Below are 24,545 nucleotides of genomic sequence, written 5' to 3'. Positions count from 1 at the left end.
GTCGATCTGAGATCGATGACAATTCAATCTGAGGGATTAAATTCATTGGAACACATCCCAAATTTTCATCTTGTATATACATATATGTATATCCTCTTATTTACTTTTATATTTTTATATGTTACATATTTATAAAGTGTATCGATTTAATAAAGAATGTATAAATTACACTTTCTTAGTAGAAGTCTATAAAAAATCATTGATTTCACGTCAATTGTTAGAGTATATTTTCAATGCTGTTGTCTACATTGCTTTTGTTTATTGTATTACAATGTATATTGAAAATATATTTATATTTGTTATTTAGAATCTGTTTGTATCTTTACCTATACTGCCTTGGTGACAAGCAGCCATTACCAAGCTTATAACTTTGTTTTACGAAGCTAAATCAATATGTTTAGTCCAAAAAGTTGTAAAATCGATTTGCATTGGCGATAAGTCGCCTCATTTTCTTATCTATCTAGAAAAATATATGATAAGAAACTAAAATTTTCCCTCTAATAGGATTGTAATCTCTGTTCTTATTGGTCCCAACTACTATTAAAACTGCTAATATATAATATTAGAAATATAGCTAAAATTAAACTTTTTATTATCTTTAACAACGTTTCAAAATTAATTTCTTTACTTTTTTATCAACAACACTTACTACTATAATATGGTAGATGTAATATATCAAGAAAATTCTGTCGCATTTATTTAGTAAACACTTAAAAATCGGGCAAAAGTCACATAAATTTATTTAAAGATCATCAACCTCGCGTCATCACAAAGAGACTACAATTATGGAATTAAAATGAAATTCGTGATTTTAGTCTCGGACTGCACTGGCACGCTGGCACGCTGGCACGCCGGCACGTCCACGGGCCGGTTGTCGGTACTCCGGTATATTTACACGAAGGTCGTCCGCATTGAGAGCAATAACACCTCTGTTTACTGTCACGCCACGTGTTGCTGTTGCTAATACCAAATTTTTGTTTGTAATCAGTAGTTGCGGCTTGAGTTTGTTTTGAGGTTAGCGGTATGTTCTCGACCACCGTAATTGGAGAGATGTTCTTTTTTTGCTTTTTTAACTTTTTTTTACATAGCACGACAGGCAAAGGAGATCTACTGCAAAGACACTCCGTTTCTTACTCTCCATCTTATTATAGAGACGTTGTCAGCTTACTCAGACACCGACCACCGACCGACCACCGACAACAGCTCAGATACCATACCATATAACAGGTGAACTTTTCCAGGCAAGCTTTACAATCAAAAATATCAAATATCATCTACTAAGTATTTGTGTTGGTTTATCAGTGACCCGATCACCATATTTCTACATACATTTATTGTTTCTATTGTATGATATAGAAGTCTGTCCTGCGATTTGATTTGACTTGAATATTGCAATTATATATAGGTTCAAGTTTTCCAAAATTTTAATTTAAATTTAATGTAGGTAAATAAAATACTGTACTGTAGAAAATTAATATAATTAAATTAAATATAAAATATATAGTGGTAGGTGGCCATTGCGGCTGAGTGGGGCAAGGTCTGCCTATAAACACGACTAGTGGATTCGATCCACATAGTATTAAATATTATCAATGTTTTTATTATACGGCTCTGGAAAAACAGCGCGCGGTGTTGAGTTCCGAAATTCAAATAAATCGTCTAGGATTGTTAATTTCTCTGCTTACTACGCTATATATGAAGCTGATAAGAAAATACGAAACAGAAAGTTGCATCGCTTATACGTCAATTATATTATAATAATATCTAAATCGCATATATATTTTCAATAATAAAGAACATTAAACACATGAATGTTCAGGAGATGTGGTAGAGTAAGGAGTGATGTCGTCGCGAGGTGTGCAGGACGGCTCCCGGTCGCCGCTTATTATAACGGACTCGTTTTTTGATGACACTCGTAAGTTCATTTACTTATTTATTTATTTTTCCTTAATTACTTATTTAATTAGCTCTTGTGTGTTGTTTTTTTTACTAACATGTTTTATAAAGGGGTTGTAGGCTAACGCCCAATGTTAATAACCAATCCTAATCCAAAAATTGCTACCATAGATTGAAATAGACAGAGATGGAGGTAGGCATGCAGGTTAGTGATTGGATAGATATGTCGGACTGTACGAGATAGACGTTAACTGGAGATAGGAGATACATTATTAATATTGGGCGTAAGTTAATAGATTTTGAGACTGTCGTGATGCAGTGGCACAAGCGTGCCATTGTAAAAGCGACAAGTTGCGGGTTTGATTCCCACTCGAAGATATGAAATATTTAATATTTTCATTTTTTTGCTCTGGTATCGGGGCAAAGCGTTGAGAACTCAACACGCAATGACTCGAATATTCAGCGGAAAGTGGGGAACGGAGTGTTTTAACACTAGGCTCGCTCCGCCAGGAGGGTATCCTGCCCTTTGCTATATGCGAGTTACAAGATGAAGCTGAAAACATAATTGTCATTTTTAATGTTTAAACAGTTTGTAATTTTGCAAGATGTAATTGTTATTTACTATGACTATGAGTTTTTAACTATTTTTTTAAACTATTTTGCAAAAAATATAATCAAAAAAAGAAAGCAAAAAATTCCTTCGAGCCGGATTTGAACCAGCGACCTATGGATATCAATGATAATTACACCTCTACAGTCCACCGCTCTACCAACTGAGCTATCGAAGGTATACGTGTGTGGGCGAAACATGATATAATTTGCGACAACGAAGTTGTTTTAGAAAGTGAAACTAAAATTTATTGGTATTTTATTTGGTGACAGCTAGAACGTGTTTGTTCACGACAGTTGTGAGTCCGGAATCCGGAATTCGATTCCGGATTACACAAGCGAACGTCTTGTACTGTGTACTATTCAATATAGCATGGGTTCTATTCATAAGATAATTTAAGTAAAATGAGGAAAAGAATGAAGGGCTAGTTCGGGTATGTTGCGATAGTGTTTTGTTATACTAACAGAATACTGATATTCATAGTGACATAACAAATTCGTTCGCCGAATCAAACGTCACTTTTAAATTATTACTAGTAATGAAAATATGTATTTTGTTGAATTGAATTGAATTCTTGAAATATGGCGTTTCGAGCGTGCCAGTTGAGCACAATTAATTTCGCCAATATTATGTATTTTGTTACACAATATATATGTGTACTCCTATTATACAAGAGGAATCAATTTTACATTTTTAAATATAAATTGTTATAAAAATACATTTAATAATATACATATTTTATGTTACATATTATTATTTAGTATTTTTATTTCATTTAAGTTTGAATTTTTAAATTATTTTACCCATTTTTTTATAATTATACATTATTAAATAATTGCTACTTTTGTAAATTTTTAACTTCTGCTACTACTTATGTATTTTTTAGCTACAGTTAGCTGGTCCAGCATCATGACACCCTATCTTCCGAGCACAACTCTTCAACTTTTTCGAACCCACAATCGACACGTTTAAATCAGACATTATACCGCAATGGGCATATGGATTATTTACAATTTTACATAGGGTAGCAGACGTGCCGCTGCCCTATGTAAAATTGTAAATAATATTATAATTTATTATTAGGAAATAATTAATATATTTTTACAAATGATCCAAAGTTATATATAAGTACAGATAATAAAACTGAATTATAATAACATTTTTGCATATGAATAAGGTGTTATTGGGGGCAAGACGGGTAGCCTCAGTCCCACTCGCAGTAGTCAGTCAGTCAGTCCGCGATACTCCGCCGTCGCGCACTAGCGGCCATTACAGTTTTGCACCGTCGCGTGGCATATGTATAATATATACGATATATTCTTCTTACGTTATATATTATTTAATATTTATTGTAATATCAATTGTTTTTTTAATGTTTTAGTTAAATGCGTTAACTTTTTAGTTAAATGTGCTATGGCAACTGCTTAACAGCTGTTTCGAGTTAAATGTGTATACGTTTATGAATGTGAAATCGTTGTAAATAACATTCACATATTTGTTAATTATTTATATTATTATTAATTTGATAATATTTTAGTGAATTAAAGCTTAAGAAATTTAAGTTGGATATAAAGATTTTTATATTTTCGTCTTTTAATATGATGTTGACGACGGATCACGTTATAAGCAGGATACATTTTTGTAATTGGAAGAGTTGTTTATAAACACCGTATTAGATTGTGGGCGACGAGCGACCGCACTTGAAATAACATTAACCTATTAAAATTTGAAATTACTATCAATTTTACATAAATATATTATATTTTAATATTATTATTTAAAATATTATTTAGTTTCCTAATATCTAATTAAATAATATGAAATAAAAAATGATTATTATATATTTTAAACTACATATTAAAAATATTCGTTAGTACGTTGTAAATTTGACCCCTTATCACTTAACCTTGCCCCGTGCCGAGTACAGTGGATGATAAAACGTTGCGTCACAGCCTTCGCCCGAGGAACTCTTAAAATAGACGTTTTCATCCACTAATAACAAACAGTCTTTTATTGTCGCTGCAATTCTTATTTTCACAAAAGATCTCATCTTTTATGTTTATATTTTTCATTTTATTTATATATTATATTTGTGTTAATTTTTCACAATCCCACAGCAGCAAAATGTTAAAAATATATAATTTTAGTACTAAAAATATTATTACAATAAAATATTAATTATTTTTTTCGAAGCATCGGGAAGCTAGAGGCCAGTCGTAGCGCAGAGGAACAAAATGTGACTATAAACATAACAGATTGTGGGTTCGATTACCACTCGAGGAAATTAAATATTTAATATTTCCAGTTTCTTCGCTCTGGTATCGTGCCAAAGCGCGGCATAGAGTTCCGCCACTCAAAATACAATCTTCTGTCTGTCCGTTCGCCGTTCTGTCTTAACACTAGGTTCCCTCTGCCTACGCTCGCCATGACGTACTAGGCCTACAAAGGCGTATTATTGTCCCAGAATAGTTAACAATGTTGCTGTATGTGCGATCAATAATTAATTTGTTAGCTAATATAGTTCGGAAAAGTGGCAATAAGCCCATAAATTGACTGTAGAGTGGTCGACTGCCGCTCCCTGACGTTAGGGCGTGATGTGTAGCTGTTGTGCTTGATTATCACCACTTGTCGTTTTTTTTTTCAACTTCACTCTGTATCCCGTATATAGCAGGGTGGGCAGAGGGAACCCTTGTGGTAAAGGCACTCCGTTTTAGATTTTCCGCCGAATTCTCTTGCTTTTTCCATCATACCAAAAACAAATGAAAATACATAATATTTTTTTCCCCTGTGTAAAGCATAACAGTCACTCGCTGATACCACTGCGCTACATAAATGTGTTATTAATGTTATATATTAAAAATGTGTAATTAGACGATATATTTTATACAGTTATAACTTTTATTTTTAATTCCGATTTAGTTCCGATATGATAAATTAAATAGATTAGCTTGACTCTAATAGGAAACAGCTAGCTATAATTTATTTCCACGATTCAATCCATATATACTAAAAATAGATATTTGTACAGTAAATAAGTACGTACTTATTCTGTATTTGGAGATGATTTTGAAGTAATTTATGTAGGACATTATACTTTTAATTTTTCTTGGAGATCCTTGGGCGAAAACTGTCTACCATTAGGCGTAAAAAGGCTTGAATTCATATTTTTTTATTTTAGTTGTTGCCTGTTCATTATATTAGAATATTTATATGTAAATTACGCGTCTCGCAATAGAAGCAACGGAAGCTTATTACTATTAGCAATTAGCGAATAATTTATACCTAGAGCAGCAGCTTCTCACGCTGTGATTGCATCATACTATGTAATTTAAAATTTTCCAAACAAAACAGTTTATTTGTTCTATTAATAATAAAACGCGAATACAAGACGCCTACAACGATAACCTTATTGATGATAGCTCTTTGTATATAGTGCGATAATATTAATAATTCGTTACTAAGTGTTAAAAACAAGTTTTTAGCTTAAAAAACTTTTGGTAGAGTTTGTTTAATAAATGTTCTAATAAATATAATATAAGTTATACGCGAACGTATGCCATTACATTATATTTTTTATAACAAAAAATGTCGAATTTATTATTAATAGTTTTTATTTTAATTAAATCAATTACATTCAGATATCTTAATTAATTATTAATCGTTAGTCTCGTATAATTAGTCCTTGAATAGTAAAAGGAAAATAGTGTAAATGTATGAAGTGACACAGTGATGTACAGTTTCGACAAGGACTTGTGGCATGTGCGAGCGCGTGTGCGTGCGCCGTCCGACGCGCAAGAAGAGAAACCGGAAGAAAACCGTAAATATTTTATATTCTTATGTTTAGGTGACAGGCGACGAGAATCTAGTGTAAAGACACTCGTTCTCTGCTTTAAGTTCAATTTCAATGATATCTTATTATTTTAACAGGAGAAATGAAAGTAAATTAATTTATTAATTTTAATCATTTATTTGGTCTAGGATCAAACTCCAAATCATGAAAGGTAAGTATGTAGTTGGATATTCCACTGCGCCGTGACACGACACGCTATGACGGAGGTACCATTAAAAATGCGATTCTTGAACTATAATTACATTATCATTTCATTATTTTATTATTAATCATTAAATAGATATCTCTCTATACCATCTACCTTTATAAAAATATATTACAGGAGAGAACTTGGGAACATAGTATTAAGACACTCCGATCCCATTAAGACACTTCCGTTCCCAACTTTATGCTAAATTCTAGAGATATTGCATATTGAGGAGTAGCGGAAGCGGGACTCACGATGCCGCACATTGCCTCGTTACCAGAACGAGGAAAAGAAAAAAAATATATATATTTCATTTCCTCGAGTGGGAATTGAACCAACAGCCAGTGGCTCATAGAGGGGCTACAATCATATACTAAAATTATATAAATAACATAAAACAAAGTTTTCCCATTAAAATGACATGACTGTAACAGACTGTACGATGAGCTACAAAGTAAAAAATAGGTAACTATTTACTTTAATGGGGGATATCCTGGCACCAGCCCAATGTGGAACGTCTAGAGACGCATTGCGTTTCTTTGCGATTCTATATTATATAGACACGCCCTTATCACTTAACTGTTTTTTTTTTAAATATATGTTTACTTTGTAGTTACGCTTTATATAGATTTTGTGATGTTAGTAGAGAAAACCGTAAAAGGTCCAATAGCAACTCTGAGATCTATCTTGAGATAGCGTTTTCATTCGTAGATTATAAATGAATGAAAACGGTGTCTTACGACCGATTTCAGAGTTGAGATCCGTTTTTAAAAACTGCACCATGCTTTTGAACGCTCTTAAGCTAACAATATTTTTTTCCGTGGTTTTTTTTACTTTATTTATTTATTCCTATTTATTTTTTTCTTGGACTCTCGACAATATAATATAGTACGACTACATATACAATACATACTAACTCTCTCACTCTCACTAACTCTTAAAAGTATATAATTTTATTTAGGAGTTAGTAGCTAATACAATACAGTAAATGTTGTAAGTAAATGTTGTCAATGTATATATATTTTTTAATTTTGACCAAACGGGAGAAGCCGCAGGTAAACCTAAATTCATAATTCATATGTACTTTTGTGTGTATAATTTATAAAATAGCGTAGGTATATCGGTGAAGTGGCGATGTACCTACACTGCCTGCATTTTAATTCAGTATTGTTTTACAGATTCCATATTAATTAGCAGTGCCAGCTAATTAATATGTTTATTTTAATTTTGTACACCTTGTTGAGAGATACGGACTTTATTTCTTGCAAATATTCGTATTATAACCAACTTCTGTAAGGCGGTTATCAATTTAAGTGTATTTATATTTTTTTATTTTTGTTACCTCAGAACTTTTGACTGGGTGAATCGATTTTGATGATTCTTTTTTTATTTGAAAGCGGATGCTTCCTGTGTAGTTCCATTTAAACGGTCCATTTCTGACAATGTTATCCACGAGAAAATTACATAAGTCTTAAATTTGTATTAGGTATGTGCGCGACATATGGACGAATATCTTAATATCACGCCAAACAAAAAAAGTCGATTTTTTAAAAGGGAAAAGGAACGAAAAAGAAGACGAAAAAATATTATTACGTTATATAAAATTTTCATCTCTTATTAAATAAGAAATGACTGATAAAATAGATATGTGTGGCCATTTAATTTTTGAGCGGTCTTTGCTATCATAATCCTTCATATCTTTATAGGGCAATAGAAAAATAAAGACAGTCCACTAATTTACGCGTTTAAGCCGCTTGGAAATAAAACTAAACAAATGATGCACAAAAGAAGAGATTAATGGTTTTGTACACACACTTTCAATAATAAGACATAAAAGCATAAAAAATATAAAAAAAAATTCATATAACAGTACTCTTCCGTTACTAAGTGACTTAGATACAACGCACAGCCAAAAAATTTTTGAGTGAAAACCTGAAATCTAGCATGTTCCTTGGGGAGAATGGGGAAGTACTAAGAGAGGGTTCCCTGAAATTTCTACGAGGAGGAAAACGAATTTTACATTTTGTAGTCAACGCGAACGATGTTATACAATTGAATTTCTTAAACATGGACAACATCTGATAGTGAACCTAAAACGTAATGAAAGGTTTAAAGAGAGTCCCTCAAGTCTCTCAAGACGTGACGATGAACGCGGCAAGTTGTGGGTTTGATTTCCATTCAGGAAACAGTAAAATGCAATATTTAATATTTTAATTTTTTTACTCTGGTGCCGAGGCTAAAAGTACGGCGTTGAGTTTCGCCACTCAACACTCAATGCCTCCAGCATTTGGCGGAAAGTGGAGGCTCCCGCTGCCTATTCTGTTACATGCGGGACTTTTAAAACATTCTAAGTTATTTTAATGTTCATTAAAGTTCTTATTCACATACTAACGAGTAAGAAATATATAAAAATGTAAACCATTTCGATATAGCTCGATAAAAACTATAGTTTAATGACTAGACGTGGAGCGCTTGCGTAGTTTCCAAGAGACGTGAGTTCGATTCCCGCTACTTTCATATTTTATACATTTCTAAATATTATTTAATCTTCAATTATATTAAGGATTATAATTCTATTCTTATAATTTGACCCGGAATGTAGTAGTAGATAAAAAATGAGATAACACTACTGTATCTATCTATTATATCTAGAGATAAGCCAGCTATCTGCAGTGGGACTTCATTACTTTAATATGTTGAATACTAAGTTGGAAGCCTTGACCTGATACTCACAGATTATTGTATAGCCATTTGATGGAGTTTTCCTAGAGAACGGCCTAGCAATAGATTATGTATGAGCACTGTGAATGATTCACATGTGGTATTGATCATAGAGTTCAATTGAAGAATGTTCTAAAAATATTACGTTTTTAGTCCCTTTTACTAAATATTTATTTATAGATTTGGATATAATATTTTATTAATCTATATATATAAAATCGAAAGGTCACTCACTCATCACGAAATCGTAGAAACCATATGTGCTAGGAATCTCAAATTTTGCATAGGAGTTACTTATAGGACGTAGGTGCTCGCTAAGACGGGAATTTGCAATATTCGACTTCTAAGGGGTTGTTTTTGGAGTGGAAAGTTTGTATGAAACTTCGTTACTACAAATGCTAGGAGTCTCAAATTTTGCATAGACGTCACTAGGACGTAGTCATGGAGACAGAAATTAATAATAACATAGTTCACGCGGGTGAAACCGCGAGCGGGCCGCTAGTACGTGATAAAATAACAACATACTTAAATATTATGTTTTAAAAAAATTTAAACACCAAAAAGAGAATGCCTCCGTATTTGGTGCCGATATTGAATTGAAAATGTAAATATAAAATATCTAATTCTCCTTAGTTTCTTCTGTTATCTATCGCTCTTGTGGTTTTTTGGTAGATGCGTAATTAAGAAAATAATATAAAATAGCACACGTACGAAATCACATACATACTTATACGCCGAACTGATAACCTCCTTTTTTGAAGTCAGCTAAACATATTCTGCAATATTTCGAAGGGCACCCAAAGCAATCCTTAAAGCATAAATAAGTATTATTATGGCTAGTCTAACTACAAGGTTAGCCCCACTATAAGAGTCTCGAAGGCCAGATGGTAATCGCTCTTCATAAATATGTGATACGTAATATGAATACAGGATAGATACGCAAAAACCTAGTCCAGGGAAAATAAAAACAAAAAATATCTTTATTTTTTAATTTCACGTTTATTTACTCTGCATATAGACAGAGAGAACCTAGTGTTTATAGATTAGGACAGAGAGAACCTAGTGTTGAACACTTCGTTCTACGCTTTCCACCCTAATTTTAGTCATGCTTGTCGAGTGTCAACTGAAAACCACATTTTATCTTATCAGAACGGAGAAAAAAATAATAATTGTTTACGGAGAATTAATAATAAGGTCTGAGGCATTAACTTTAGTGAACTGGTGGTAAATTATTTGACGTTCAAAAAATGAAGCTTGTAACTTTTTATTTTGAATAAAATTATTTGAAATTTGAATATCATTTTCACGTTTCCAGGAAACGTTACAGCTAGACGCTGTTCCACATCTTTTTAATTTTCTTAATCTAAAAATACATACGTATAACACTACTGCAATACCTATATTACTTTTAAGTATTCATTAAAGTATTTTAATGTCTCAGTTCAAATTGTTTTAATATTTAACAATATTTAAAGAGTAAAAAAATGTAATTTCAAACGTAATTTTATTCACAGGTAGTGAGAGTCCTACGAGTGCTGTAGGCGCGGAAGCCCCACGGGAGCTCCCCAATGAACTGTCAGCGCCCTACGAAGTCCCACAGTTTCCTATAGAGCAGATAGAGAAGAAGCTTCTTATACAAAGACAGCTAAATGTCAAGTGAGTTACATTGGTTGACTTTTACTCATTTAGTCTATCTATAAGCAAACAGAACGTACTAAAACACTACTTAATTTTACCTTTCTCCTCTTTCCGCACTACTTGAGACATTGTTCGTCAAGTTCCGTAACTTGCTCCGTAGCTCAACTCCGTGTTTAATCTAACTATCCTTGAATATTATTATCCGTCTCCCGAATGGAAATCAAACTTAAAACCATCGTGTTCGTAGCCAGACATAGATTACGTAGACTTACGTAGATTAGGTATATGGACTTATGTATAATTAAATTTTAAAAAGAGGTCAAGTATAAAAATAGGAGTGTTTCTTGTACAGTCAATGTGATACCTTTGTTTGTGACAAAAAAAGTTTCAACTTACGATGTTATCTGTGTTCGAGCTGAGCCGTGTTGAATTTATTCTAGGTACAAGGTAAAATAAGGTTAATATAAACTAAAATACCAACCAAGCTATATTTTTTACAAATCTTATTTTGATAACGCATTTTTTTTGTTTCACCATATATTCATGAATTTTTAACAAATACCAAAGTTGAGCATTCTCGTAATTAAAATTAAATATACAAAAAATAACGTTTAATTTGATTCGATCACTAACGTGCATTAGAGCGCGTGGTATTTAGATATACATTTTCCGCACTGCGCAACGGCGGCCAGTATCGTTTTATGCTATCAAAAAATTTTAATGGGACCTATTCTACGAATATTGGGTGCAATAAGGATATACTACATACATAATATTATAATAGCAGTTCTTGTAAAAAACAGCACTTGTATTTTTTTATTACGAGCATAAATTAATCATGAGACGCCATTATGATGTTTGAGACGTGTCTCAAACATCATAATGGTGTCGATCATCAATTAATGTTTATGTTGCTTTCAAATCTGAATTGGGGAATTTTTTTTTTTAAACTTTAAATTGGGGTGTTCATTTTAGCCGGTGCCGCAATAAAAGGCCCTAATTTTTTTTCGCTAAGCTAATTGAAATAACATGATTAAAATACTTAAAAAAAAAAACCATCGCCCACACAGACAGCACAGTATTAATCGAATTTCCACTGTCGCACGTCCACAGTGTGGAAGCTATAACATAAGTTTATGAGTTACATCCGCACGCGCGCGTACTCTTATAACCGCCGCCGTCGTTGGTATTACCACTAATTGGATCAACCTTGACGTGATGTGGCACAACCCTTACTAGGGAAAATATATTCTTAGCTGTTTAGACATTAAAAAAGCTGAACGTCTCAATTATTATTTAAATAATCAGGGAAAAATATAACTTTACAAATTATAACAGTATTTGTGTTATATATATTTTTCAATAAATTTAAATTAAATATAGTGTACGCGAAAGAACGTTCGATAATCCTAGATTTAGCTAAATCTTGTCTGTTAGATTACATGCTAATATAAGGCCATATTAGTGATGTTATGTAACAGTGGGATAAATTACCAGTATTTTGTGTTGTAATTGGATAAACCTTGGCGTCGGTAACCCTTACCACGGGGGATGTTCGTGCTCTATGCTCATACGTTTTAATGTGACAGTAGCTGTCGGCTGAACGTGTTCGAGCCATTGCCTAAATTTTGAACGTTTTAGTTTTTAATTTTCTTTTATGGCGGGAATAGTGATTTTAATTAAATTATATTGACATGTTTTATGCATTATTTAAGAATTAGATAATTAAAGGTGTGAAGTAGTAATTATGTTTGGAAGTAAAATTGAATGTAAAAAATGGACATCTAGAAGGTATGTACATTGAGCTCTTATCAATAGTTAACCAACGCTTGCAGTTCGGAATTGGTATTAATATATACTAATTACTCAGTTAATATTTATACATACCGATAAAAAAGGATATTATGTATCTATACAGGTTTTTTATTCATGTTAATTATTATTTTTTTAAATATGTGCAATCAGACTCTTAAGTCTTTTACAAAATCTACAATAATCTGTGACATATTGTGCAATTTTATAATTAATTAAACAATTATTACAACATTATATCAGCATAAAATTCCATTTTGACATTTCCAAGTGACCATAAAATCAGCAACAAGCAGTAGCTAGGTATAGGCGGTTATTGAATTCCAGCTATTCGCTTCCCGCCCACTGAAAAGGCAGTAAATTGGCAGTTCGGAAATTTGATACTATCAACACACCACCCACAGACATTAATTGTTATGACATAGCTTATTTATACGTGGTGAATATTTCAAATGTGAATAGTGCTTTAGCTTAAATGGAATATAAATAAATGCATTTTTTATTATTACTTCAGATACACTACGGACCCTTTGTCTTTTTCTGTTCTCGTCTCTGTTTTATGGTTTATGTACTCCTGGTTTTTGGTATCAATTTAGATTTTTCGTCGTTATTTTGCGAACTGCTTCGTACTCTCTATGAAAGATAACCATCTTGAGGTGTGTTTATTATATCGGCCGCAGAAGATTAGTTTACCCGATGGATTAATCTAACAATTGTGTCTTCTTCGGCGTTGGTACATTTACATTTCGTGTCTACAGGGTCACCATTAATGACTTTGCAAAGTAAATAACGTTTAATGTTATTTACTCTAGCTAGAGCCTAAATCGATTGCTGTTTACATTTTTGCATACTTTCCATGAAATAATATTTGTGTTTCGGTTATGTAAATTTCTTCTTAACAAAGTTACCTATTATTTTTTTATATTTTCTAATACGCTGAAAGTTGTTATAGTGGGGAACGGAGTGTCTTAACGCTAGGTTCCCTCTGCCTACCCTGCTACAAGCGGAAATAGCGTGAAGCTGATTTATTTTTATTTTTTTGAAAGTTGTATGGTGGGCACTTAGGCAGTTACACTATTTGTGTTTGTCATAAAATTTCAGGGCAGCGGAATGTGGTCAATCAGCTCGATCGTTCGCCGGCAGCGAGGCGGGCGGTGCGGCTGCCGTGCTGGAGGAGGCTGCCAGGCTGAGAGGGGATGATGACGATTATGATGTGATATTGCCACACTTTCAGCGTGTGGCGATCAGTGGGGAGGATACTTCTGGGGTAAGTTAGAGGATCAAATAGATTATTTAAAAAAAATATTTATTAAATATGTATGTTTGTATCGGTAACTTGAACATGATTTTAAACGACTGAAACGTCGGGTGAATTTGAAATTTACATATCAAGGTGACAATGCATATTAAAAAAAAAGAGTTACGCGCGAGTTGCACTCGCCCACCGAGGGTTCCGTACCTACCAATTTCTGAATTTTAGGTCAACGGGAAAAACTGATGGGACTCAACGTCGCTCTTTGCCTCGACATCAGAGCAAAAAAATGAGAATATAAATTTAAGTAAATATTTCATTTAAGTAAATGCTTCTGAATCGTATTAAACTCGTATATTTAGTATTATACATTATCGGAAGCTCGGCGTTTGCAATACCTTCTCCGTGGATCAAGGGTAGACCAGCAAATACTTAATATATTTTATTATATGCGATATTATGCTATTATACGCGATTAATTTGGTTTAAAAGTCTTATTTAAAATCATATTGCTTTATTTCCTTCACCTAGGTGCCTCTAGAAGATCTTCAACAGGCGTCCTCCTACCTGGTTCAAGCGCTGGAGATCCGCAAGCGCTACATGCACATGTCCCAACAGAGCTTCGCCACAATCACGTCGAGGTTCCTTAGGAACATGGACCCCGGAAGTTCTTCTAATCACACACCCAGTGTTAAGTTGGCAAGGAATCACATTGCTGGTGGGTGCTACATTTTTTTTTATTTTCAGGCTTACAAATGAAATAACTATTAATTATAACATCTTAAGTATAGTAAGAATTATCGTAACAAATTGTAAGAACTTTAATTTTATAAAAATTGGGATTTAGTAGGCATTTTTATCCATCCATATCGGTGTATGAAAAACTAATACACACTAAAGACGACTAGGTATGTTAGTTAAAAGAATATATATATTTTTTTTAATTATCTCGTTTTGAATTTAATAATTATAAATAATATTATATGGTTCCGCCCCTCAACTCGTAATGCTTTCAGAATTCGGTGGAAAATGGGCAACAAAATGTTTTGACACTAGTTTCCCTCTGCCTGCTGCTGTGTGCAGGATACTGCATGAAGCTGATTTAACTTTAATTTACTAATTTAACAATTCCAGACCACATAGTCCACCCTCCGTTCAAAGACAACAAGGACCCCTGGGAAGGTCCCACCCCCGAACCTAAGAACTACATCATCAAATCTCACAATGGAGTCTTTAACTTGTACAGAAATACGGAGAACGGAGAAGAGAGAGTTCCATATGAATATGTAAACCTAGCTCAGTATATACAGGACAAGAATACTATGTGTAACATGATCGCTGATGGCCCTTTGTGAGTATACTAGTGACAGTAATCTAATATAAATATTATAAAGCTGAAGAGTTTCTTCGATTAAGCTCGCGAATCTCAGAAACTAATAGTTTCAATTAAACAAATGTTTTTATATTCATTTACAAACTGTCTTAAATTAAAATTCAAATTATTCTTTATTCAAATGTTTATTTGAAACAATTTAAGACCTATTATAAGCACTTTTTATATTACATAACACTAGGTTCTCTCTCCCTACCCTGCTGTTTGCGGAAACAGTGTGAAGCTGGTTTTATTTAATTTATCAAGGCAGACTAACAAAGGATATTATACCACGACAATAGTTTTTTCCTATTAACTTTAATTTTTTTTGCCTAGGAAATCATTCTGCTACCGTCGTCTAAGCTACTTGTCCAGCAAGTTCCAGCTGCACGTGCTCCTCAACGAGCTGCGAGAGCTCGCCTCACAGAAAGCGGTACCGCATCGCGACTTTTATAATATACGGTAATGTAATGTTACCTAATATAAACATATTATATTTTTTGTAATAATGATTTCTAAGATTAGGAAGGAGAGAGTAAGTATCATTCCATTCTTTACTTTCTAAATTATAGGAAAAAGATATGTGTATTGAACCAGTATTTCTAAATCTAGAATTTTTAAGTAAGTATAATTGAAAAAACTAAACTAATGTTTGTTATTTATATTAATTAAATACATAAACCTCTATGCCGCTAACACGCTAGTCCAGCTTACTTTAATCGCACTTCTAATGGTTAATATTATCTATATATATAAAAGGACTTGTCCTCACTGACTGAGGTAAGACGCACGCACAGCCGTTACCGCTGATGGTGGAAACGTTAAATTTGGACAAAAGTTTATTTTCGTAATCTGGACATCCACAAGAAGGGATTTTAAAAAAATTTAACCCTAAAGGGGTGAAATAGGGGTTCCAAGTTTGTATGGAAAAAAAAATAAAACAGCACCGATTTTTATAAAATTTGAAATTTAGATTTTTAAAAGTATTTAATTGAACACATGTTTCATCGTTTTCTAGAATTCTTCCCCTAAGGGTGCAAATAAGGGGTTTAAAGTTTGTATGGGAAAATTCTTAAATCGCCACCGATTTTTATAAAATTTGATATTTAGACTCTTAAAAATATTTCATTGAACACATGTTTCATGGGTTAATAGAATTCACCCTTAAATACGCAAGCGAAGCTGCGCGCGTCCGCTAGTAATAAATATTTTACAATAGATACCAGTCATTAGTAAATGCGACATGTTGTGGGTTCCATTCTCATTCGAGGAAGTGAAATGTTTATTATTTTCATTTCCTTACCCTGGTAACGAGGCAAAACGCGATGTGACTTCCTCGTGTATGGGGAACGGAAGTACTGCATTTCCAGGTACCCTCTGCCTACTTTACTAAGTGTGGGATACAGCGTGAAGCCAGTGTGGCACAATCACTCCGCATTTCTAATGTTTAATAATATAATAATGGTCTTGCAGTAAAGTGGACACCCACATACACGCAGCGTCGTGCATGAATCAGAAGCATCTACTGCGGTTCATCAAGAAGACACTGAAGAACCATGCAGATGAGGTAACATTACTTTTGTTTATTACAAACATGAGGTTTTTAGTATTTTAAAATTAAATTACCCAACACGCGATGTCCTTAAAATGGACAGAAAGGAAGAATTTTTTACTGTCTGTTCTTTCTTCCTACCCGATTAAATAAAATGTACACAAATAAAACAAATTATTGTTTATTAAAAATGTACCTATTCTTAATACTTTAGAAACAAAATATATACTTAATACCTATATATTTATAGGTAGTAACTCTCCACAAAGGTACGCCAATGACTCTAAAGGCGGTGTTCCAGTCTATGAACCTCAGTACCTACGATTTGACTGTGGACATGTTGGATGTACACGCGGTAAGTTTTTGTGATGTTATTTATATTAAATTTTTCTATTTACTGATAATAAATAAAACATGTATTAAAAAATAAAAAAATATTTTAATTTTGTATGGACACTATTTTATAATTTTTGATGCTACGAATTTGTGATTCGCACATGACATAGAAATGCTATGTTAATGGTAGCTTAAAAAATTAAATGATTTTACTCTTGATCTAAGAATTAAAAAAAAATCGTCGATATCAACTTTCTCTTTTCTAAACTTAGACAAATAAGTAAAATAGAAAAAACTAGGTTAAGTATTATTTTTATTATATTATTAATTACCAACTCATATGTTCCAGGACCGCAACACTTTCCACCGCTTCGACAAGTTCAACGCTAAATACAACCCTATCGGAGAGAGTCGCCTTCGCGAGGTGTTCCTCAAAACTGACAACTATATGAATGGAAAATACTTTGCTAGGATTATTAATGTATGATAATAATAATAGTATAGTTTTTTTTTTCAATTTCACGCTTTATGCCTTGTTTTAGTCTTTCTGAGTATTTTAATATACAAAAGGAATACATTTTACATTTTTAAATATAAATTGTTATAAAAAATAAAAAAATACATTTAAAAAAGTATAAAAAAAATATTATGACGAGGTTCCTCTTTGGAACCCTAGCCACTGATGGCTTGGACCCTTGTCCCACACTCAGAAGAGTGTTTATTTGTGTGTGTAAATGGTTGTACCATTACGCAGAAGATTCCCATTATTTGGGATAATTTTATTAAAATTATTTTCGTTTCCTCTGTTTGGTAGACGCGGCAATCAAAAATTGAACGATGCTTGGGTAACAGAGTGTCTTGCCTGTTGCAAGGGAAAAAGCGAGAAGCGAGATTTTTATGTATAAATAATAACATAAATTCTTTTATCACAAAATAGGAAGTAGCATCAGACCTCGAAGAAAGCAAATATCAAAACGCAGAACTACGTCTTTCAATCTATGGTAAAAGTCCAGGCGAGTGGGCCAAACTAGCAAAATGGGCGATCGCGTACGACGTCCACTCTAACAACGTGCGCTGGCTTATACAGATACCTAGGCTTTAGTGAGTTACTAACATCCATTATTACTATATCCATCTTTATACTACATTTTTAGATATTTATTTAAGCACTAGTTTTGCCTGTGTGAGAAAGTAAATCGATGTAATGTTGTTTATTTATCAATTAATCGAGTTAAGGAAATTTATCAAAATGCGTATAGTAGTGAAATGTGCCTTAAAATCAGGTGAAATTCTAAGATTATTAAAATATTATTCTTATTACATCCTACAATAAGATTTTTTCTCCAATCCTAACTTTTTATTATATCTATATTTTTAAATATACTTTTTGCTACTATAAGCACATATTACATATATGTATACTAATGGTATGTTATTTCTTTCAGCGATATCTTCAAATCCAACAAGATAATGAACAATTTCCAAGAGTTCCTCAGCAACATTTTCCAACCGCTGTTCGAAGTTACTAACGATCCAAATAGCAATATTGAACTTCATAAATTTCTTACTGTAAGTTTAATTTCATTAATCGTAATACAGTCGGGATCATAATTTTCCTATACCATCCAAATATCTGCCAGTGTCTGACCACATGTGGTCGCTGTGGATGCGATCTCGAGTTGGGCTAAGGATTATAAATAAATTATTATCATTTCTCAGTTCTGATATAGTAAAGTATTGCTTTCGGCTCTTCTAATTCCACCTCCCATCCTGAATGTTTGTAATAACGTGCAAAAACACATAATTATCAACTTAGTACTCAAGTTGGTATCAATTTTACAAGACCGTTACGACGCGACGATTCAAATTGAGAAACAATTTAACTAAATTCACATTATGTATCAATAAAAAAATACAAATTATGTTTTATCTGTTTGTCTGTGTATTATTATAAATTCAACATTATTTTTAAATAATGATTGTATAATCAACACGTGAACTAAAAGTATACAATTTAATATCTTTATGTAGCATATTGTATTCATTTTAAATGATTCAAATACACACATTGTTTAGAAAATTAGATGGTACGCCGGGAACAGAGTGTCTTAACACTAGGTCCTCTCTGCCTATCCAGCTCCATAGGAAATTAGTTTTTTCTGTTCTTCTTAAACAATTTAACAAAATCCACACTGAAATACAAACAATTACGCATAAATACTGAAAAATATCCATATCTCCAGCACGTGGTAGGCTTCGACAGCGTAGACGACGAGTCCAAGCCGGAGAACCCGATGCTAGATGCGGATGTACGCTTCCCGCAGCAGTGGGACGACGAGGAGAACCCGCCCTACGCGTACTACTTGTACTATATGTACGCTAACATAACTGTGCTCAATCATTTTAGAAAGTGAGTATTGGAAATGATTTTTTTATATTAATGTATTTATATCAATATATTAATATTTTAAACTGTCGTGCAGTGGCATGGTGTCTTCGCTGATTGTGGGATCTGGAGAATGAAATTTTCGTTTTCTCGCTCTGGTAAGATAGAGGGCAATGTACAGTTCTGCCAACATGCAATGTTTTGACTTCAGGAAAGCGTAGAACTGAGTGTCGTGACACTAGGTTTCTATCAATTCTACAATATGCAGTTCAAGCTGTATCCCGCATATAGGGTGAACAGAAAGAACCTAGTGTTAAGATACTGCATTTCCCACTTTCCACCGAATTTTTGGCACATTGTAAGTTGAGTTGAGAATTCAACAACAATAATTAGGAAAATATTATTCTTTATATATATTAGGTAGCTTAAATAAGTTTAATATCAAATTATAAATAAATAAAATCTATTTTTTCAGGGAACAAGGCCTCAACACATTTGTACTACGCCCACATTGCGGCGAAGCAGGGCCTGTACAACATTTGGTATGTGGGTTCATGCTCGCTGAAAACATCTCACATGGGCTATTGTTGAGGAAGGTACGTAGAGAGATATTAATTTAAATTGACTGGATATCTTAGATTACACATATTATGCATTTCACTCATTAATATAAAAAACGATAAGTCATTCTTAGTCTAATCCCAGAAATGTTTTATCTAACTCACAACCAATTATGTTCTCAAATAAAAAAATGACTTTTAAGACAAAAATTATATCTAATAGTTGATTGTCTATTTCATTTTTCTAGAGAATGTATCATCCCTTAAGTTTTCACAATTTTTTTCTTTTGATTTGTTAAATAATATTAAAAAATATGCATTCATATCTTGTTTCTTCTCCAGGTACCAGTCCTCCAATACTTGTACTACCTAGCGCAGATCTATATAGCGATGTCGCCACTCAGCAACAACTCTCTCTTCCTGAATTACCACCGGAACCCGCTACCCGAGTTCCTGGCGCGAGGTCTCTGTATCACACTGAGTACTGACGACCCCTTGCAGTTCCACTTCACTAAGGTATGATTAAATTCCATTTAAAGCAAATAATATTGATAAATACCCACAAAAAAATATAACCGCATGTAATTACAGGAACCTCTAATGGAGGAGTATAGTATTGCCGCACAGGTGTGGAAGCTCAGCTCCTGTGACATGTGCGAGTTGGCTCGTAATTCTGTGCTCATGTCTGGATTCCCTCATGAGGTAATGTTATACTATTATATATGGAGGATGAAAAAAAATTAATTTCTTGTTTTGACAAACCTTAGCGTTTAATTTCGTCAAGCTACACGCAATGTCTCGAAAATACAGTAGTGAATGGAAGACAGCGTAAATTACCACTAGGTCTCCTTTGCTCACCAGCTATTTCAGACAATATAAAAAGCTGAAAATGTATTTTATTAATATAACATCACAGTATCCTCCTTTTTTAACAACACCATTTACACATAGAACGATATGAACCCACTAAGCACTTCTTATATAAAAACAATTCCAGATGAAACAATACTGGCTAGGCCCCAACTACACGAAAGAAGGGGTGGCCGGCAACGACATAACCCGCACCAACGTGCCCGACATACGCGTCTCCTTCCGCTACGAGACTTTGCTTGACGAACTTACTAATATATTTAAGGTATGTATTTGTTGTTTTTTTGGGTATTTAATGTGTTAAGTCTTTGGGGATAGTAAGTTTTGTCTTTTTTTTGTAAATCTTGAATAGTGGGGATAAGACAGTCAATATATTACAACACACATATATAACACTTTATGACAATTTAATAGTTGGAAATTTCAATATATTACAAAATAACATATTCTACATATTTCAAACACTTCTCACTTAAATATTTTTTTATTATACTATTTAGCATCTCATTTACCACGTTAATCTTTGCTCAATGCTTTCTTGTCTAACGCTTGTGTGAATTATTTATAGTCTGTACAGACTCTTGCTATTTCTTATGTCAAATTATATCAAAAAAAGATAGCGTAATGCAATCTTTTTTTGGTGATTTAAATGCAAATACATAAATGTACAACTACTGTTGCTATCTCTTTCTATCGCCATACATTAGAAAGAGACAGCCTGACGATATGAGTGACACAATAATAACTTTCAGGAGGGCATGTCGAGCCGCGGATAAACGTCGCTTCGTCATACTTTATAATCTTTAATTTGTTTATAATTCCCGACTGCTAAGGATGGGTTATATCAATAATATTAGCATTTAATGTAAAATGTTAACACACCTCACGTGGTTGCCCCAATCAATAATGTGTAGGACCGACTTTAAAGATCTAGAAACTTATAGTATAAAAGTAACTATTGTAATATTATTAACATATTATTTTTTATAATTTTTGAAAATTTTATTATTATACATTGTACAGAAAATAGTTGAAAATAATGTATAGAATTAGTAAAAGTTGTCAAATGTTATTTTATATTTTTTTACAATTCACGATTTTCAAAGTCGGCCCTGTATATTTTATTATCATACTAAACTTGATCAAAGTCGCACTTTAAAGAAAAAATACAGCAAATTGTTCCATAAATAAGTATATTATTTTACATCTAAACATTCCTTTTTTATTATTTCTTATTACAGTTATATCAAACCATTACAGTCAATCATGTAAATCGACAAAAGCAATACTTATACATGCGAGTATCTACAATAATTATATTTTTTCGATTTCAACATTTTTAAAGTGTTCTATATTTCGCACTTAAGCAAGAAAAATCCTTTTTTCTAGTAAACCTATAAAAATTGAATTTAAAAAAAAAATGTTTGTCGTTTTTATTTGACATAAATTTAAAGTGCAACTTTGCTCCAAAGGTATTTAATTAAGATTTTCCCTCAGATGTGATAATTCGGTGACTTTAATCCAAGTGCCATTCACTAGTTAGTCCTGAGCTGTGACCTCCATTTAGAGTGACTTAGGCGACTGACAATATTACATTAATTATATAAATACAGTACTCTCGACGAGTCGTGTGCGCATTATTCACTCGAATATAACATAATCAAAAGAAGGAAATTATCTCAAAATCAAATCTACAGCTAACTTCAGGGCGGTCACATTGCATTGCTTATATAAAGTTTTATAATTAGTAGTATCTTGCTATATCTTTCTGTCCTCAATTATAAGAACGAGACAAAAGAATTCTATGAATATTAATCAAATTTTTAATAAAGTAATGTTTTCCTATCTATAGCTTTTCACATTTATTTGTTATATGCTAAATTAAAAAGACGTGTTTGAGCCCCTAAGCTCAAGTAAATAATAAATATATTTTTTACTTAAAAGTTATTAAATTAGGTGTATGTTTTTTAATATTTCTCTTAATAAAAAGTTGCAAGATTTACCAAACATTTTGAATTATATCTTTTTATTTTTCTATCTTTTTATTCTTGTATCTAGATTTTTTAATTTCTTTTTATTTTTATATTATATTAATTAATAAAATGAAATATTTTTTTTTATATGTTATAACGAATCGTAGAACAATATTATATTCAATTTTTAATTTTATATTCAATCAATCAATTAAAATCAAACAAAGTAAATTAAAATGTTCATAATTTTAGTGGTTTTAAAATATTTTTTCTTAAAATAATCTGTATACAACTCTCATACATACTTTAGTGATGACATAAGATATTTTAAATTAATCAATTATGTTTAAACATTTGAATCTTAGTTCATAATTTTTGCAACTGCTACTTTTTTATTATATAAGGGGCTAAAAATATATATTTAATAAAATAATTCTTCAAAAACATGTTAAGTGATACATTTAAATGAAACTATTATAATCAGATTAACCACATATATGTATGTTGATATTAGAAAAAAGCATTAAAAAATATAAAATTTAAAGACTTACAGTACAAACTTACAGTAGTCAGTGGTCACGTGGTCACCTATATCTGTCTATTTAGTGGTGTACATGTAGTGGTCTAAACATACGCAGTTACTTCAATTAAAATAGTTTCATTTGAAATATATATCATTATTTGTGTTTTCTTATGTGTACGCTATTTTGTTGATTGCATTTGTGTTGTGAATTGTCATAATTTTGGTACATTTTAGGCTGCCTACATACTTACTGCTAATTAAAAATAATTATAAACATACCTTTTATATTAGAATACTACTTGAAATATTAAAAGTGGCTTATTTATATGTGCCTAAAGAGTAAAAATCATAATAATAATATTCTTTCTGTTCTACATAAGCAGTTTTGTAGGAAGCCTAAAACTATTTCAGTACATCTAAAACTTGAACTAATCTTAAAATAAGTGTAACACGTACTTAATCATAACATATAATACAAAACATGTTTAATTTTATAAATATATATAAATACATGTATGACACAAGAAAGCGGAAAAAGAAGAACAGAGTGTCTTGACACTAGATTCTCCCTGCTTTATACGGAATACAGCGTGACAAAAACATGTATAACATAATATATATACACATACCTATATAAGATCAGTTAATATGTTGTTGAAAATAAAATTTCTCATAATATTTTATTTATTTATTTCGTAACTAAATAATACTTGCAAATAAATATACCTGATTGAGCTTGGCTTTAAAGGAAACTATCAATGGCACTGTAGAATTTATGAGTACACACAAAGTCATACTACTAGGTATTTTATTATTTTAATGGTATTTTTTATCATTTTGTGTTTTTTTTTATAAAGAAATAAAAGGAATAAACTTTATAAGACAACAGCTGTACCTTTAGTGTGACTAGATAATTTTAATTTTGTTATATTTGTTTACAGTTTCCTAATTAATATATACATATACCTATATAAAAGTTTATTAAGACATTCTTTTATTTAAAATTC

The 24,545-nt window shown here is 32.1% G+C and overlaps 1 protein-coding gene and 1 non-coding gene across 7 annotated transcripts in view; one reads left to right on the top strand and one right to left on the bottom strand.

Moving 5' to 3' along the window:
* The window catches only part of LOC146537060 (AMP deaminase 2-like), a 31,359-nt gene that overhangs the window by 5,670 nt on the left and 1,144 nt on the right, over positions 1-24,545 (top strand). For 2 of the 6 annotated variants that reach the window (XM_085189242.1, XM_085189246.1), the window contains exons 2-16: positions 10,779-10,920; positions 13,816-13,981; positions 14,498-14,684; positions 15,101-15,317; positions 15,675-15,800; positions 16,812-16,905; positions 17,141-17,245; positions 17,576-17,707; positions 18,164-18,327; positions 18,672-18,795; positions 19,470-19,636; positions 20,088-20,208; positions 20,515-20,688; positions 20,764-20,874; positions 21,170-21,307. In XM_085189242.1, the coding sequence (XP_085045368.1) occupies positions 10,779-10,920; positions 13,816-13,981; positions 14,498-14,684; positions 15,101-15,317; positions 15,675-15,800; positions 16,812-16,905; positions 17,141-17,245; positions 17,576-17,707; positions 18,164-18,327; positions 18,672-18,795; positions 19,470-19,636; positions 20,088-20,208; positions 20,515-20,688; positions 20,764-20,874; positions 21,170-21,307 (2,168 nt within the window). Of the gene's footprint in view, positions 1-1,819; positions 1,916-6,144; positions 6,324-10,778; positions 10,921-12,283; positions 12,694-13,815; positions 13,982-14,497; positions 14,685-15,100; positions 15,318-15,674; positions 15,801-16,811; positions 16,906-17,140; positions 17,246-17,575; positions 17,708-18,163; positions 18,328-18,671; positions 18,796-19,469; positions 19,637-20,087; positions 20,209-20,514; positions 20,689-20,763; positions 20,875-21,169; positions 21,308-21,794; positions 24,217-24,545 lie in introns of those variants that run through there. The other 4 variants (XM_085189245.1, XM_085189247.1, XM_085189243.1 and 1 more) reach the window with 4 other exon arrangements.
* TRNAY-GUA (transfer RNA tyrosine (anticodon GUA)) lies at positions 2,593-2,684 on the bottom strand. The gene is given in 2 exon segments: positions 2,593-2,628; positions 2,648-2,684. It is a non-coding gene; the product is annotated as a tRNA-Tyr (tRNA).

The sequence above is a fragment of the Heliconius melpomene genome, chromosome 8, assembly GCF_056956725.1.
Source record: "Heliconius melpomene rosina isolate 202511_hmr_F chromosome 8, ASM5695672v1, whole genome shotgun sequence".
Classification (NCBI taxonomy): Eukaryota; Metazoa; Arthropoda; class Insecta; order Lepidoptera; family Nymphalidae; genus Heliconius; species Heliconius melpomene.
The sequence above is the reverse complement of the archived record's forward strand: the minus strand, read 5'-3'. Positions and strand labels throughout refer to the sequence as shown.